At 43.9% G+C, this 18,765-nt stretch overlaps 1 protein-coding gene across 2 annotated transcripts in view; it reads right to left on the reverse strand.

The window, feature by feature from the left end:
* Positions 1-6,044: 6,044 nt before the first annotated feature.
* Aco1 (aconitase 1) overlaps positions 6,045-18,765 on the reverse strand; it is a 57,380-nt gene continuing 44,659 nt past the window's right edge. For both annotated transcript variants that reach the window (XM_028779188.1, XM_028779190.1), the window contains 7 exons: positions 18,417-18,541; positions 17,089-17,193; positions 15,738-15,880; positions 14,253-14,400; positions 10,521-10,643; positions 8,150-8,335; positions 6,045-6,822 (listed from right to left, as the gene is read on the reverse strand). In XM_028779188.1, the coding sequence (XP_028635021.1) occupies positions 6,709-6,822; positions 8,150-8,335; positions 10,521-10,643; positions 14,253-14,400; positions 15,738-15,880; positions 17,089-17,193; positions 18,417-18,541 (944 nt within the window). In that variant the 3' untranslated portion in view covers positions 6,045-6,708. The remainder of the gene's footprint in view (positions 6,823-8,149; positions 8,336-10,520; positions 10,644-14,252; positions 14,401-15,737; positions 15,881-17,088; positions 17,194-18,416; positions 18,542-18,765) is intronic.

Below are 18,765 nucleotides of genomic sequence, written 5' to 3' on the forward strand. Positions count from 1 at the left end.
AGAACTTTTCACATGACATTTACATCTGAAGACTATCCCAAATCCACCCAAACTACCCAGATCAACCCTGGAGGTCAACAGAATGACATGGGATAGAACATTTCCCACATATGCCTAGAGAAATTAACCAGCAACATAACTCTTTGGGGTGGGGAGAACCTATAGGGATAAGGCTTTTAATTGATAGGAGAAAAAAAAAGATGGCATGTAGTAGTTCTTGATAATGGTTATTGGTAAATTTTTTTTTTTTTTCAGAGCTGAGGACCGAACCCAGGGCCTTGCGCTTGCTAGGCAAGCGCTCTACCACTGAGCTAAATCCCCAACCCCGGTAAAATTTTTAATAAGTACAATAAAATGGATCAAATGAATTTGCTGACTTTCATTTATGTCTTTTAGTCTATGATGCCTTCCTTTGCTGCTACAGATTAAGAACTCTATAGCAGCCGGGCAGTGGTGGTGCACACCTTTAATCCCAGCACTTTGGAGGCAGAGGCAGGTGGATTTCTGAGTTCGAGGCTAGCCTGGTCTACTGAGTGAGTTCCAGGACAGCCAGGGCTACACAGAGAAACCCTGTCTCAAAAAAACAAAAACAAACAAACAAAAAAAAAAACCAAAAAAAACCCCCCAAAAAACTCTATAGCATGTATAAGATATCTACTGGAAATTGAGAGAAACTTTTAAACATTACAATGATTTAATTAAAAATTTATATATTTTATGTATATGGGTGTTTTATCTGCATGTACATTTGCACACTAGAAGGGGGCATTAGATCTCATCTGACTATAGTTATAGATGGCTTTATGCTGCCATGTGGGCATTAAGAATTGAACCCAGGACCTCTGGAAGAGCAGCCAGTGTTCTTAACTACTGAACCATCTCTCCAGACAATGATAATTTACTTGATGTGAAATAGTCCCCCCCCCTTTTTTTTTTTTTTTGCTAAAGCTGAGAACAAACAAGGGTTTGAGTTGTACACAGCCCTAAGCCACTGCCAAATATGCCCTGGAATGGAGCCCACCTGGGTTACTAAGCACTGAATGAATGGAACAGGCAGGTTTTGAGAGACGGGAAAGTGCTGGTCTTTGGACTTCCTTATAGAAGTTGCATCTGGAATCTCCCATGAGCACATCAATGGTCCCCACTAGAATCTTTGCAGGTTGCCATTCATGTGTCCTTTTTGAAGCTCAGATACAGCTTCTTTTGCAACCACAGACCTTACTGTTTTGTGGTCAGTACTGATGTCATGGCATTTTCATCCTGACCTGGAGCCTTCAGTCAAAGGCCTCATTGTGAATAAGGATGCTGGACTCCTGATCCTGTACTTAAAGCAGACTCAGAACTAACTCAGGTGTTTCTGCACGCATGTATTGTGGGAAGGATGGTGTTGTGAGGTCCCCTGAGGGGCGCACTGAGTGGCCGGGGAGACTTGTACCTTTTCCATCTTTAGAGCCCACGGGTTCACTGCGTTGCTCCCGTCCATCATCCTAACATCCCGTGAAACAGTGGTTCCTGAAACACTTCTGTTCATTGGGCCTTTTAATTAGTATCCTGTTTAAAAAAAAAAAAAACCCACCAACAGGTATCTGGCTGAGATATTAACAAGATAGGTAGAATCAAAGTGAACTGTAAACTTGTGGATCATGCCAGTAACTGTGTTAATACACCATAAAGCATAACTACTACTTCACTTTACAAATCTGTATTTAATAAACAGGTGCAGGCTTGTTGGGTACAAACTTTTAAACTCCTAATAAAAATGCCAGCTATGATTATCTTTGTTTAGGGCAATTTGACGAAGAGAGCAGAAATTAGTTGAGTGTTAAATCACATCCGTGCTTACAACATTTAACAACTTCCTAAGGGGCCGGTGGAACCACAGTTCCTGTTTTCACAAGCAATGCTGTTTTATTCCTATACAATCCACGGGCTGCTTCACGCCATCTTAATGAAGGTACCCTCCTTTGAACACTTGGGCTCTAGAGCATGGTACTGTTGGGGAAGGAGGGGGAACCTGTAGGAGATGGAGCTTCTCTGGAGGAGGTGTGTCACTGGGAATGGATCTAGAGATTTTATAGCTGGTTCCTCTTCCTGATCAGTCAGCTTCCTTAGATGCAATGTGACTGGCTAGCCTCCTGCTCCAGTCACCATGCCTTCCCTGTCTGCTACCATGTTCTCACCACCAGGATGGACACTGTTGGTCAGGAACCCTACAGCAATATAAACCCTTCTCCCTTAAGCTGCTTTTGTCAGGATATAATCCCACAGCAACAGAAAAGTAATGTAGACACCCACACAGTCCTGAGGGAGAGGCTGTGCCAAAGCTAAGGTTCTTCATTGATGCGTACGAAGTCCTATTGTCTGTGCCCAAGGCAGATGTTTGCAATGACAAATGATTAACTCTCACCAAACAGCTGATGGTAGCCATAACCCTTACCCATGGAGGGACTCAGAAGAGGAGATATAAACAGATGCTGTCTCAGAGGCCATGAGAATGTGAGCTGAGAGGAGAGAGAACGGGAAAGTGGCCTGTGTTTAAATCACTAGATTAAGTCTGAGGCCATGATGTCACTATTCTTTAGTTACCTGGGACAATTTACTTTTCTTTTGCTTAAGCCACAATGCTTTTTACACCCCAAGACTGAGATGACTAGCATATTCTTCCTTTATAAAGCATTTTCTATGCAACATAAAAACACTGTATGTACATTGATAGACACACACACACACACCACACTTGAAAGATACTTGTACTTTGTTGTTGTGTTAAGTAAATTTGCCATTTGGGTCGCTGTGGACGCAAGGGATGCCTGTTGTTTAGGAAGGAGAAGGTGGTCATGGACTTGGAAAATCATAAACACAAAGGAGGAGGTATCTATCTCTTTTACAAGGAGGAAGGGATTGGGAGTAGGTGGGCCAGCACTGCCTTGAGAACCCAGGTAAAAGGCTGTACAGTCTAACTTTGGGCCAGCATTGGACACTGGCCAATAATGAAGCACAAAGAGACAGGTTTAGCTAGAGGAGTGGAGAGTGGAAGAAGCTTATTTCAGAGGCTACTTCCCTCACAGCCAGCGTCTGAGTCTGCTCGAGCTGCTACAACAAAACCTCACAGAAGAGATAGCTTAAGCGTAGATATTTCTGGAGGTCAAGGAAGCCAAGATCAAACAGCCCCACACCTAAAAGCCGCCAGCCAAGAATACTGATCCTGGCATAGCTGTTCTTCAAAATTGAGGAAAGGATAAAGGCTTTCTCAAATACAAGATAGAGGAAGCCATCCTAACAGCCCCACCACAGGGAACACCACAGGCAGCTCCTTAAGCTACAAACAAGAAAAGACACAAGCATAAAACTCACAGGGGAATCCAATACACGTCCAATGAGATCGCTGCTGGACGGGATGCAAATCTTCCAACTATTTCTTTCCACACCATTAAAATGATAATCACAACCATGTGTTACTAGATGCATAGTATAAAAACACAGTGTGGAGTTAAAATACAAAATGTGGGAGGAAGCGCAAGTTTTCATATGTGCTCCTAGCTTTTAAACAGCCTTCGATATTACATGACTCCTGGAGGCTCACCATGAGCACAGCTCCAAACCTCCACGAGACAGACAGAAGTCCCCACTAAAGAACATCACCTGCACGTACAGGAAGGTGCCGGAAGGGACAACCACAGCCAAATAAGTCCTCATTTACCAGTAACAGGAGGTGTTTTAGAAATGTGTTTTAGAAACTATGCTCCTGAATAATTAATGAGCCAAAGGGTAAAGTAAGAAAATAAATTCCATGCAGTAAAAGTATTAAAGTTATTAATATGTCTGTAGTAACACCATGATCTGCAGATTCAATGTGATCCCAGGAAATTCCCAATGCTATTTTTTCCCAAAGATGTTTTTCTAAGAAACAAAAGATGCCTTACTCTATGTATGAGGAACCACAAGACTCCCAACAGCCAAAGCTATGCCAAGAAGGAAAACAAAACTGGAATTATTACTGTTATCAAACTTCAAAATATATTACAAAGACACAGCAGTGAAAATAGCATTCTGCTAACATAAGAGATGCAGAACCCAGTGGAAAAGAACAGAGGCTGCAGAAGCAGTGTGGCTCTGATTGACAAGGAAGCCAAGACACACAACAAACGGAGAAGAGCTGTCTCTTCAATAAATGCTGTTGGAAAAACTGGATGGCCACATGCAAGGGAACGGAGCTGGACCCTTATCTCACGCTATAGAAAAATCAACTCAAAATAGACTGAAGACTTAAGCATAAGACCTCACTCTAAGAAAGGATTAGATCAACTCAAAGGAAATGCTATGGCATTGTTTATAGTTATGTCTTCAGCAACAAAAAGGCAAACAGGCCCATCAGACCGCTGCAAAATAAAAGTTTCCTAGCTATGGAAATAGTCAAGAGTTAGACTAACTATAAGATCGGAGAAAATATTTCATAAATACTTACAATGTAGAATAGGTGGTATTAGAAATCAACAACAAAATGAAATAATTAAAAATGGGCAAAGGACTGGAACAGGCATATTTCAAAATAAGTCACAAAAGTGATCAATACATATATGAAAATATGCTCAACATCATTAATCATCGGGGAGCTGTAAATAAAACCATAGTTAAAACCATATCAAAAAAATAAAGGGTCGTGCTGGTGAGAGTGTGGGAGAGGGATGTGCACACTCAGTTGGAGGCCATACACATGTACATGTAAAGACACTAAGGAAAGCAGTATGTTTCTGGAGGAAAGCCCTCCAGAAACTCACAAAAGACACTATTATGACCCAGAGATTCCACTTCTAGCTATGCACCCAAAGGAATTAAAACAGTATGTTGAGGAATCACCTGTATCGACATTCATTTCAGCACGATTCACAAAAGCTAAGGTAGAATCTGGATCGTTGTTTATTCATGGCTGAATCAGTAAAGAAAAGATAGAGGACATGTGTGTACGCACAAATATATTATTTGTGGCAACAGGAACGAACCTTATGGACATTGTGTTAAATGAACAAAAGCCATGCACAAAAGAAAAAGAACTGCACAATCTTACCAATGTCTAAAGCTAGATGCACAGGGCAGTAGTTACAAGGGGCCGAGAGGACACCCTTGCTAAGGAAGCAGGGAAGGGTCAGCTGTGGAATGAATGGAGAAAATAGTACAAGCTGTCATGAAAACATGGAAGAACATGGGATTTCATTCAGGAGGAAGCAGCGTGGGAGCTCTGTGGTACAGCATGGAGATTGCTGTTAATACCTATACATTCTATATTCTTTTAAAACTATATTCTTGGAAGTATTCTCACCACAAAAAGTAAGAATATGTGGCTTATTTTAGCCACTCTATGGTATTTACATATTAAAAAAATATATAAAGTAAATATAATTTTTACTTTTTAGTTAAAAAATAAAAATAAAAAGACACAGTCCAGTGGTGGTGGGTACACCTTTAATTCATCACTTAGGAGGCAGAGGCAGGTGGATCTCTCAGTTCGAGGCCAGTCTGGATGACAGAGTGAGTTCCAGGACAGCCAAGGCTACACTGTCTCAAAAAAAACCCAAACCAAACCAACAACAACAACAAAAGTAAATAAGTAAAAAAAGAAGAAAAAGAAAAAAGCTAAGCGACACAAAACAAGCCCTCCCCCAATGGAAAGTTTACTCCATAGCAGGCACTGGGTGGTCTGGAGCCACGGCTTAGGGCTCAGGCCATTACCACACAGTTCAGATCTCTAGTTCTTATTCAGGCCTTTTGTTACAGCAGCCGGAGCGGAATAAGGCACACCCTAACCTAATTCCAGTTATGAAGATCAGTGAACAGACTTTAGGACACCAAGAAGCTACGATTTGCTCCTTGCTGTGACCAAGGTAGAAGCCGTCTTCTTGTCCGCTGTTCTTACACTGGCAGCTCACACACTGGCTCCTCAATGTCCCTCTATGCCTGCTGTTCAGATGCAGTGGGACAAACAGCAGACCTTTTGGGACTCTCAGTGTCACGACAACCCCAACAAAACTCAATTCCAAAGCCAACACTTTTCATGAAAATATATTTAATCTTATTCAAATTAGAAATCCCGTCTCTTTCCCCAGTTACTTTCAAACCCATGTCAACAAACGTTGAAAATGGTAAGAGGCAATCTCATGTTGATTGAAAGGTAGATAATCAAACACTTTTGACGGCTGACCTATCCACGAGGTCTTTGCTCACTTGAAGGAAGGGATCACATCACTGCTATGAATCTGAAGTGTGAAGAAGTTCTTAAGCTATGTCAGTTAACACTGGTGTAATATACGGAGGACTGGACACTCCAGGGAAGGGTGTCACTGAGCAGAGAAAAACACAGAACAACAGAAAGGGTAGGAGCCACTTCTGAGAATACTGGCTAGTGTTCAGCTGAAAATTAGTCAGAGTAAAAAATCAATGTCCATGACTTTAAAGAGAAAGTAGTTCTCTTTGGTACTATGGACCTTCCCGTGATTCTAGATTCCAGATTATAGAAAGGGATAAAAAGATTAACAAATCACAAAACTAGAGACTCCTGGCTCTGTGCCTCCAGGAATGGCAGTGCCCACTTGCTCATCCTGCCAGCACCCTCATTAGAAGTAGAGGTGGCTGCTCTACCAGGCCTCCACCAGTGGGGAGCCTGGTACCTCATTGGGTCTAGCACCAAGCGCGGGTCTCCTGAGAGGCCAGCACCTACTGGGCCATCTTTCGGATCATGTAGTTCAGGATGCCTCCATTATGGAAGTAAGTGAGCTCCACATCAGTGTCGAACCTCATCACGGCCTGGAAGGTCTTCCCAGTGTCCAGCTGCAAGAGTAAAGGAGCAGAGTGCTGCTGAAGGAGAGGCTGACCCGAGACACCCGCCTCAGGGAGACTACTCCACCTGGCTTGGCTGCCCTCTGGCCTCACTTGGGGTGTGGCATATACCAGCGGTGCCAGCAGCAGATGGAACCAGTGGTCTCTGCACCCAACAAGAACCCTGGGGATTTACGTGCCCACTAGAGGTTGAGAAGCACTGCAGAATTAATGATGCAGGTGAGAGACACATGGGAGGAAAGTGGCCTTTCAGGACAGCATCTATGAGTGACACTCTGATGCTTTCCCCTAAGTCTTTTCTGGATGTGCTCTGGGAAGCAGAGGTCTCTGGAGTTGTTCCTTAGCTGATCCATCTGCTTGCCTTGGGTCATCCTGGGACCTCAGCAGCTGTCTCTGTAGTGCTCAATCCCCGTGGGACTTTGGTACAAGGGACTTTTCTCTCGCTGTGATAAAACACCATGACCAAAGTAACTTATAGAAGGGGTTTACCTTGGCTTATGTTTCCAGAGGCTCAGAGGCCATCATGGTGGCAGGCACTGCTGCAGGAGCGGGAAGATGAGCGCCCCTCTCCTCAACCACAGTACGAAGCAGTGGGAGGGAACTACAATTGAGAGTCTCTGAACTCTCAGAGTCTGCCCCCAGTCACATACTACCCCCAGCATGGCTGTACACCTAAACCTCCAGAGGCACCACTGCTGGTTACCAAGAGTTCAGATGCAGGAGACTGTCAGGGACTTTTCTCTTTTAAAGCACAACCATGGGGCTAATTAAAGCCTGGGCTTGGGACGAGGTTCACGGTGGGAGTGCGTATAGGATCTGTTGATCACAATTGCATCAAAAAAGGAAAAAGGGAAATTTTAGATAACGGGAAAGCATCCTCTCTGAACTTTCATCACTAATCTCGGGGCTAAAAGAGACAGAGAGAATGGAATTGGTTGGGGATGGGAGTTCAGAACAAATTGATAGCACTATGACTTAAAAAAGCTATGCTAGCTGGGCGGTGGTGGCGCACGCCTTTAATCCCAGCACTTGGGAGGCAGAGGCGGGCGGATTTCTGAGTTTGAGAGTTCAAGGCTAGCCTGGTCTACAGAGTGAGTTCTAGGACAGCCAGGGCTACTCAGAGTAAACCCTGTCTCGAAAAACCAAAAAAAAAAAGCTATGCTAGTCAGCAGATTTTATTCTATCTGGAAGGTAGCCGGACCAGGAGGCTTCACATCTGATGTCATCTGGAGTTAACTCCACCCCACTAACTTCTTTCTTCCTATCAACTGATGATCAACAACAGGCCCTGCAGGTCTATGACAGAAGCCCTGCTTACCTTTATCTGAACCTTCATTCGAGGCTTAAGGTCTTCAGGAATGTTGATAGTATATCTTTCCCGACCTGTGAGTCCCAGAGAGTCTGCAGTTTCACCAGGGAGATACTCAAGGGGGATCACCCCCATGCCGACCAAGTTGCTGCGGTGAATACGCTCGTAGCTCTCTGCCAGGACAGCTTTGATTCCCTGATGAACCAAGAGAGAAGTTTAGACACAGCTCCAACTTTTCTTTAGGAGGTACACAGACACTTTGCAAGAGGCTTCTTTGGAAATTCTCACAGCTAGATTGTAGACCTGTTAGTCCTTCATCCAAAATGCTATCTTCTGGTTAGAAATAACTGAGGAGTGAGTCCTATCTGATTGCCTACAATTCACCAGCACTCTGTAAACACCTACTTGAATTCTTTCCTGTCATCTGGCAGCTTCGAGATACAGCCAATGCTATTACAATTCCCTTTCACTGAGGGAGTCTCAGAGGTGGGATGTAGTATTGGAACCCATGTGGTCTGACTATGCATTTAACCACTTTGAGATACAAGAGCCCTCAGTTAATCTGTATCTGGAATGCATCTCAAATATAAAAAAAATTGTTTTTATTTCTTTGAGTTTTATTTTATTGTGGGCACACATCAGTAAACACAAAGGGTTTAATCAAAACTGACATTAAGACTGTACTACTAAGTAAACGATTAGCATGGCTTTCAAACCTCCTATTTCAGAACCAAACTGCACTTAATAGCATTGCTATGATGCTTCCTATAAAGGATCTTTTATTGTTCGTGTGTAATTGTCAACGTTATAGCAGTAACCAACACAGCAGAGAACTGGAGTAACTAGGTCTTCTTACTAGTTATCAATTCTTAGATACCACCTCAGATCTACTGCACCAGAACCTTGACTGTCAAGAACCTGGTTATAAAGTAGTAGGTGTTGAAGCTGTCGCATGTTAGACTCACCAGGGGAGGTTTTAAAAATCCCAGTGTCTAAGCTTTTATTAAACGAAGTGTACTCTCTAGGGAGAACACCTAAAATGTTCCCACAAGGATTTCCAAAGTCAAGAAACACTGGCAGAATATCAAATGTGCACACCTTTTGGCTGGTGGGATAGCTCAGTGGGTAACCTCACCTGCCATCACACCTTAGGTCCCTCAAGGCTAGGGTCAACTCCTACAAGCTATCTTTCCTCCGACTTGTGGCTGTGTGGGCGCTCGTTTGCATACTTGTGTATGCATGAGCACGGGTGAACATACTAAATACATGAAATTTAAAATCAAGCACCCACTCTAGCTTTACCCAGCTCCTCACTGCTCCCTCACAGCTTGCAGTGTACTCCTTACATTCACAGAGGACTAGAACTTAATACACTTGGGGGCTCTGAGCTCCGAGACTGTGTTGGAACATGGTCCGGGAATGGAGTCACGTGAGAAAACTCCAAGAAACAACAAAAGAGTCTTGTGACCTCAGTTTCTCCAAAACATGGAATTGTTCTTGGAGTGTTTCCAGTGCTCTTCTCAGGTGTAGCGGACAGGAGTGAGTTTATTTTGGATCACTCATTATTGCTTGCTGTTATTATTCTATTAATTCTGTTAAATTATTATTCTATAATTCTATTAAATGTTTAAATTACCCTTTATATACTTCTATGGAAAACATGCTTTTGCCACGTGCATCTTGACCTTTTGATAATACACAGCTTGAACTCATGAGAGTGTTACTCATGTGACCTTTCTTAACTCTCACAGTATAAAATGTCTAAGGCCCTGAATAAAGTTGGCTACTGCATAAGACTTTTTTAAAAATAATAACTTATTTAATGTCTATCTTATTTAGACTTTGTAACAATCAGTTTTATAGAGTTGAAACTGCGTAAGACTTTATTTGGCCTCATTTATGGACTCTATTCTTCCAGATCCTCTAGAGTGGTGACAATTAAGAAAGCCATTCTCTCCTTTCCTCTGCTTGTGTTCTCTGTCTCTGTCTCTGTCTCTCTCTGTCTCTCTCTCTGTATATATATGTGTGTATGTATGTGTATATATATGTGTATATGTATATATATGAATATATATATGAAAGATAGCTGCATATCCATTTCTGAATGTGTCAGCTTTCCTCCAACGTTATCGAAGGACACCTGCAGAGCTGATGCTGCCAGCCCCAAGCCCTGCTGATATACCTGAGCCTGCTCTCCTATGGACTGCTGACCTTTGGGTGGAAGCAGTCTGGATCCACAGAGAAGCAGGCTGGGTGAATATCACATGCTCTTCATAGTCTGCTCTTTCATAGTGTCTTGGGAACAAAACCATAGCATCCATTCCCAAACACCCTCCGGGTTCCGCGTGACCCCACCAGGAAGCTTCTGCTCCATACGTACCAGCAGGAAAGGGCCTTTGGCTGCCCAGTCTCGGGAGCTGCCTGAACCATATTCTTTTCCAGCCAGAACAATCAGGGGAAGTCCAGCCTGCTGGTACCGCTCAGCAGCATCGAACACATCAAGCTGAGACGAGAAAAGGAAGGTTTTATAGATAGATGAAAGGCAAGAGTGGGCGCACAGACCAGAGGACACCAGTAACAGTACAGGGTCCAAAGGACCTCAAGGGCAGCTAAGTCAATAACAGCTAAAGACCAGCCACGTGCTCCGTCTCTACGTCCCTACTCATTTCTACCAAACTGAACTTTCCTTCTGCCTGAACTGTAACTGCTCTCCAATTTTATAAACTCAAATCCTACGGCATCACAGGGGAAAAAGGGAACTACAAAAGTTTTTGTTCCCTTTTCTTCCATTGACTAAACCATTTGCAAGTAAAAGAAAAATCCCATGAAGCCCAGGTTTTGGCCCAGTACTAGAGGGCCAGCAACGGTCAGTTCTGAAAGGCAGAGAAATGCAAGATGGTATAGAAAGGACAGCATAGAGTCCATCTGTCTCCACTTGAGGACAAGGCCTGATTTCTAAAAGAAGGCCATAGGCACCAGCTCCAGGGACAGACCATAAAATCCAGGAACAAGGCCATAAAACCCCCTCCCAAAGAACAGCCTGGAGATAACCATAAAAAATAAAATGGGAAATATCTTCTTTCAGGACGGGCCATCTGGGATGGGCAGCCCTATCTCATCCCGTGGTTAAACGTTCATGACAAAGGAAAGCAAACCACTAACCACCTGTGATGTCAAGAGCACCCACCAATGAAATTTTAGATTACCTAATCCTTCTAGGCCTCTCCCCCTACCCCCCACCCCACTGCCTTCCTAACCCCATTCCTTATAAGAAGGCCTGAGCACCTTTGTCTGGGGTAGCCATTTCAAAAAATGGTTGACCACTGCATGCTTCATGTTTCTGAAGAATAAATGCTCTGTCTTTGTATACTATCTGAGCCTGGGGTCTTCCTTCAGTGATTCTGAACCCTTACGGTATGTCTGTAAGTTATATATCAAATACAAAGTCTTCTTGTCCCCCTATGTGCAGGCTACGGTAGAGGCAGCAGAAGCATGCTTGGAAACATGAAGCAGGTCAGGGAGGGTCAGCTAATTTAATAAATGAGAAACACCTTCCACAAACAAATTTGCTTCTAACAGGATACTCCGCTGAGTTGAGAATTCCCCAGACATCTGATGGCATCACTGGTGATTGGGAATTTAAAAATTGTTTATAGCTAAGTGGACTAGAAAACAAAGCCCCTTAAAAAGGAGTCAATTGAAAGGGGCTCAAGGTAAGCCTTTGGGTAAACCCTGAAATAGCCTTTTTCACATGTTGAAATCCTGGTGGATGGCTGGGGCTGTGCTTCATTTCATTTGTTATCACCTAAATCTTGAGCTAGACAGAACTCATGAATTCAGAAACGCTATACAACCTGTTGAGGTTTGGTCTGCTGCTGTGTATCGTTAATGCTCTACCCAAAGGTCTAGGCCCACGAGTGAATTCTCATGTTCATGTTTACAAGCCTTTGTTGTACAAACCTTGTTCCTTAATTTAAAACTATTGGTTAAATAAAATTAGCTATAGCCTATTAGTGGAGGGATTAGAGGTAGGTGGGTTTGAGTTACCTGGTTGGGAGTAGAGAATCAAGACGAGGAGGAACAAGAGGAGGAGAGGAGAAAGCCTCCACAAGGGGAGATGGACCATGACCATGTGGTCAGGAGAAACAGGAAGTATTGGGGTACATCTCTGGGGAGGTAGCCAGGCCAGGCCCACAGTTAGGGAAGTAGATTAGGGGTTATCTTCAGTAATTGTCAAAGGCAAATAAAATAACCACAGTCTGTGTCTCATTTATTTTCAAGTTAGTGGGATAAGCTTAATCTGGTTCTACTGCAACAACAGGAAGTGCCTTTCTCTGCACAAGGAAATAGCAGGATCAGAAGGAAACCACCTACCTGCCACATTCCAGAGATTACTAGCCTTGTGAATTAACAGCTTGGAAGTTTGTGTCTTAAAAAGTGCTTTTTGAGACTGCAGCTCAGAATCCCACACGGAAGTAGCTTATGTTACCTGGAGGCTGATGTTCCTTCCAAAATTTCTATTTTTCCTAATTTCAAACACTGTAACCTTGACAAGGTCTTTGCAATCATGTGGCTACTGTTCAGTGATTTTCAAAACATATTCCTTGAGTTGTTTCTTAGGTAATTTGGCAATGTCTATCCATCCCCACCCCCTTTTGAAGATTTATTTAATTTGTGTTTGTGTGTGTTCACAGATGTACATACACATCCTACATAGAGGTGCCTGTGGTGGCCAGGAGAGGTGCCAGGTCCCCTGGAATTGTTGGTGCAGGTGGCTGTGAGCAGCCTGATGTGGGTGCTGGGGACAAGCCTCTAGAGCAGCACCAAGTGGTCCTGACTGAGGAGCCATCTCTCTGGTGCCCATTAGTCACTTATCTATAGGACTTGTGGTAATCAGATGTCATGCTGTGTGAGGTCAGTCCCTTTCCTTCATCTCTCCCTTTGTCACTCCTGTATAGTCACAGAAATTTCCTAAAGACATCAGCCTCACCTTTGAATCTTTTAATGTTTTCTTTCTTTTTCCATAATGTACAAGGATCTTGGCTTATGACTGCTATTGCTACAAAGATCTCTGTGAAGATTTTTTTTTTTAAGTTTTCTACTTTTTGCAGTGTCCCTGTGTCCTGCTTTCTTTTCACCCCACCTGCCTGCTACACTGTTTAAGACTGTTGTGCTGGGTAATTTTTACATCAACTTGACACCAGCTGGAGCCCTTTTTGAGTTGTTGTTGGGGAATTGTAATCAGAATATATTGTATGAAAAAAATATATTTTCAGTAAAAGAAAAGTAGAAAGAAAAAGAAGAGGAGGAAGATGAAGAGGAGGAGGAGGAGGAAGAGGAAGAAGAGGAGGAAGAGAAAGAGGAGCAGGAGGAGGAGGGGGAGGAGGTGGAGGAGGAAGAGGCAGCAGCAGCAACAGCAGCTGGCAGGTCACTTTCAAGGAGGTAGGCAGTTATCAGGCAGTTCCATGACAGTCCTTGGGGAGCTGCAGATGTGGCACCATCCTAGCTAGATCTTACAGGTCATCCATATTGTTTTAAGCCTCAAAGCCACGTAAGGCTGGTGTTATTTTTAGGTCACAAATTTATAAAAAGGCCTACGGAGGTAAATAACTGGTACTGGGACCTCACCTCAGATGGCTCTGAGTCCAGGCTTCCCCACCTCATATACCCACATCTACAAATAAACAACTCCAGGATATACACCAGCTTTAAGAAGCTCCCTCAGGACTGGGCAAACCTCAAAGGGCCTTCACAGCCCTTCTTTTTGCTGTGAATGCAATGGGTTAGAACAAATATCACTGGGGACACACAATAGTCCTTCTTGATAAATCCTAAATAATCTGGAATTTAGTCTTCAAGTACTTTAAACACAGATGAAATTTTGCTTAGAGATTTTTTTTTTAAAGCTCAACTTCTAAGAAATAAGACTTAGTTGAACCCTGGTGCCCAATCTCTAATCAACAGGAGACCAATCTCTACCATGATAAACAGGACACATACAGACACCTAGCAAGAGGAACTGTCAGAAGTCAGGCAGGCTGTGGCTGTGAAGATCAGGCCTCAGAGCCTCCTGACAGACACTGGTTTCTGAAGCAAGGGAGATGATACTCACGGTTTCTCCTGAAGGAAGATGGATAGTCTGAGGTGCCTGTTTGTTCAGAAACTTGTTCAGCAAGCGAATGTTGGCAAATGTACCCCGTGCCATGATGGCGTCATTACCCCGGCGGGAGCCATAAGAGTTGAACTCTCGTGGTGTTAGGCTAATAACAGAATGTGGGGTAGCATGTGAATGAAGAATAAACTTAGCTTACACACAGACTAAAAGGAAAAAGCCATAAAGCCAAGTATGTCATCTGCTAGATTGAATCTGCTAGATACTGCTCTCCAGGTTGCTCTCAAAGCCTTAACTGGGTCAGTCAGTCAGGAGCAGAGCAGCCCAGGAATCAACTCCCCAGGATCAACTCAAGAGTCTTTCACATCTGAATATGCTCTTAACTCAGCAGGAAGCTCACACAGCTACACAGAAGTGAAAACAGAATTAAAAGCAATAGGGAGGCCAGTAAGATGGATAATAGAATGGAGAACAACTAAACATGCCACAGAAACTAACTACAAGTGGGCCTGAATTTGCTCCTGAATAATCAGGGCCTGCAGGTCAAGGGAAGCAATGCAACACACAACTTCTCAGAAGAGAAGACTCATGGCAGGGCCAGAGATCCTATATCTTATGCGTGAGAACTGATGAAGGGGACTTTGTGATGGCAAGAACAGCATGTTTCAGCCAACACAGCAGCCAGATTACTTGCCTGTGTCTTAGATACTGGGGGCCAATGTTAACATGATTTAATTGTTACATCGCTATCTGGAAGTTAGGGGAGCTTCTGTTGGGTTTCAGGAGCAGGCAAGCATGCCTCAGACCATCTGAAATCCTATCCCAAATGTTGTGGGTTTGTGCATTGCAGGGAGGGGGTACATTATAATCGCTGGTAATCGCTGCTCTAAAGAACTTCAATGTCAAGAGAATCCCTCCACCCAGAGAAAAGAGTATCCTGATTCTCAAATTTGCTCTGAGTCCTCTCTTCAAAAGAACTGATTCAGAAGGGAGGGACAGAAATCAGGATGACTCTCATGGAAATTAGAACCCCCAAACTCATTATCTGTATTGAGCTGACAGAGAATGATGTGGGTATGACTATTGGCTTGTCTAAGGGGATGAAGGGGTGAGTGAGCTGTACACTCTGGAGGCAGTCCTGTAAGTACTGTCAACAGGACATGACAACTGACAATGAATTCCAGGTTATATCACTGCTGGGCCTCAAGCAGGCTCTGCCAAGGCTTCACACGTAAGAAGGATGAGCCTAAGACACACACTTGCTTAGAAAGCGGTCCCTCCTGGTCATTTGTGACTCACAAGCTCTCCTACGGTGCTAACGAGGCAACAAAAGCAGGGAAACCAACTGGTTTTCAAGCGCTCGTGCTTAGCAAAGAAACAGAACAGTCTGACCCCAAGTTCACCACAGGAAGAGAGAAATGCCGCCTTGGCTTCTTTGTATTTCCTCCCTCTACCTAAGGCCTTTCCTGCCTTACCCACACTCACCCTCTGTTGGTCAAGTAGCGAGCCGCAGGGCTGTTTCTTGCAATATTCCCAGCTGGAGAGATATGGTCTGTTGTTACTGAATCTCCTAAATTTAGCAGCACATAGGCATCCACTATAGACTTGGGTGGCTGAAGATCTAAAGTCTATTGAAGAACGCACAAATTAGCATTTGCCCAGGTTTCCCAGACAGGTCACCACGTGGGCTCGACACCAAGTGAACCAGACTGGGAGTTCCACATCAGTGCATGGAAAATCCTCAATTACTGGCTCATAGCGATGGTGTTTACAATTAAAAGTGAGGTAAACTGAAAGTATTTGCTTCTGAACCTTGGACAGAGGTAACACATGTCACCAGCCCTCCAAGGCAATAGGAACGCAGCTGCAAGGACATCCTTTCTGCTTCTCCATATAATTCTTCAGAAGCCACAGACAATTGGGAGGCTGAGTTCTCCCTCCAGCCCCTTAGTAACCCATCAGGGAGTGTAAGAGTTAAATAAATATGGCAGCAAGCCCTGAGGATATTCTCCTGGACCAGTCCTGCAGACCTTAGCTGGTCCTCTCCTAGGTGGTGTCTTCTCACCAGGATGTCTCTGTACAACCATACAGAACTTCCAGCCAGAGAAACAGTGCCTACAGCCAAGCCCCCAAGCCTTCTATAGCACTCTCAGCATCATCAGGTTGAATATGCTAAGGTTTTAGTGTACAAGAAAAAACATCTTTAGAAGAGCTTATGTTTGGGCTGGAGATGGCTCAGCGGTTAACAGCACTGACTATTCTTCCAGAGGTCCTGAGTTCAATTCCCAGCAACCACCTGGTGGCTCACAACCATCTGTAATGGGATCTGATGCCCTCTTCTGGTGTGTTTGAGGACAGCTACAGTATATACATGTACATAAATTAAAAAAAAAAAAGCTTATGTTTAGAAGTAAAAAGCCACGGGCTGGAGAGATCGCTCAGAGGTCAGGAGTACTGGACGCTCTTCAGATTCTAGCACCTACATGATGGTTCACAGCTGTCTGTAGCTCTAGGTACAGGGGATCCGATGCCCTCTGTCACCATCCTGGGCACATGTAGTACACAGACAAACACGCAAGCAAAACCGTCATACATGTTAAAAAAAGGACCATTAGGCCAGTGAGATGGCGTGAGGTAAAGGTTCTTACCAACACCAACCCTGATGACCTGAGTCTGACCCTGGAACCCACTGGACAGTGAGAACTGACTCGGTAAGCTGCTTCTGAGCTCCACATGTCATGGCACGCCCACACCCGTGCTCACACACAAGCATCACACACAGACACTAACAAGTACAATGTAAAACTACATCTACAAATATAATAAAAATCCATACCAAGCTTTCAAAGAATGGCGGTGATTTAATGTAAGTAGATTTGGGGTTCCATGTGTACAGCTTCTCCGACGGGGCTGCTAAGGCATTCCAGCTTTTGTTTACAGTCTGAAAACAGTTTAAAAAAAGGGGAAAGAACCAATCACATTCCAGTCCAGGAAAAATCTGATAGATAAATAAAATCATTCAAAAGAGGTCTAAAAAATCCACTTTGATTCTAAGCAGATAAACAAAGTGGTTCCTTTGTCTTGCTTAAGTGACAGGAATCCTGTTCAGTCCTGTCCTGGTAAAAAGCCCCTTCGCCCTCTCCCCAGGGACTCACTGGCAGGTGACCTCTTCCTGTGAAGACACTGGCTACTATCATTTCTCTGATGATAACTATCTACCATGATCAAACTGAAGAAGCCATGTTGGCAGTGCTGAGGGAAACTGCCACTTGAGAGTCACTGTGGGACTAGGGACCTCAGTCCAAAGCCCAGGGAGGTTTGCAGTAGATGGTGTCAGCCCAGATGGGTGACTTTTACTCAGAGCTTGGGAAGGCCAAGGCTCCCACTGGCTTTGCACCCACAGACACAAAATACTTTTGTTTTAATATACTAAGTGTTACTTACTTTTATTTCCAATATATGTGTCTATATCTGTTTTTTTAAATGATTTCATGTACATGTGTACAATGTTCTAGGGCACATCCCCCCATTACCCTCTTGTCCCCTCCAATTCTTCCTAACCCCATTCCCTTCTTCTCACCCCCTCTCTCCTGCGTTCACGCCTTTTTCTTCTGACCTGCTCAGTTTAATCAGCATTGCTTATGTGGGCATGGATGGGGTGAGTTCCTGGAGCCTGGATTCCTTCTCGGCAGCTACACTACTGAAGAAACAAGTCCTCTCCTGCAAGCCACTGCTCATGAGGGAGGGATGGGGCCTCACGAGTCCCATCCCCATCAGCAATGGAACCAATAGATAATGAATATATATTCTTAAAATACTGGGCTTCCAGGTTACACGGACACTAGACTGCAAATGACAGCCACTGTGCACCTAAGTTGGCTTGAATTTTCTTCATAGATCCGTAACTTAGTCTTTGTCGAAACACATTTAGTCAGATGGCTGACAAAGGCCCCTGATACTATTACCCAGTGAGCAGCGTGTCGGGGGAACAATGAGAAGATTCCATGCCCATCACCCTATCCTACAATCTTACTCTCATTTAAACCCTCACCCTGGCCAGAAGGCCTTGGCCATCGGGGACGAGCATTACCGAGGCTCTTTTCCCATTCATTTTCTCCTGCTTTATTTATTTATTTATTCATTTAATTACTTTGAGAGTCTCACCTCTATTTTCTGATAGACCTCCTTAAACATCCCAGGGATGACATACTGCCGTTCCACTGCCTGGATCTCATCTCGAGTTGGCCAGATATCCTTCAGAAACACTTGCTGGCCCTGTGCATTCACTCCTGGGGAAGACACGTTACTGATGAGAAAACACCCATTTTCATTATCACACAGCCACATCTGTTCTGTGCAAACACGAACCAGTGAAGACTGATCTCTTCCTCTGTAAGAAAATCTCTGATCGCATCTCCATCAAGTGTTTAACATATAACCTGGTAGCATATGCTCTCTTATTTACAGACATTTACATACAGCTGGGCGCCGAGCTTGTAGGTTCTGAATTTGT

This window comes from Grammomys surdaster, unplaced genomic scaffold (genome assembly GCF_004785775.1).
Source record: "Grammomys surdaster isolate TR1022 unplaced genomic scaffold, NIH_TR_1.0 347, whole genome shotgun sequence".
Classification (NCBI taxonomy): domain Eukaryota; kingdom Metazoa; phylum Chordata; class Mammalia; order Rodentia; family Muridae; genus Grammomys; species Grammomys surdaster.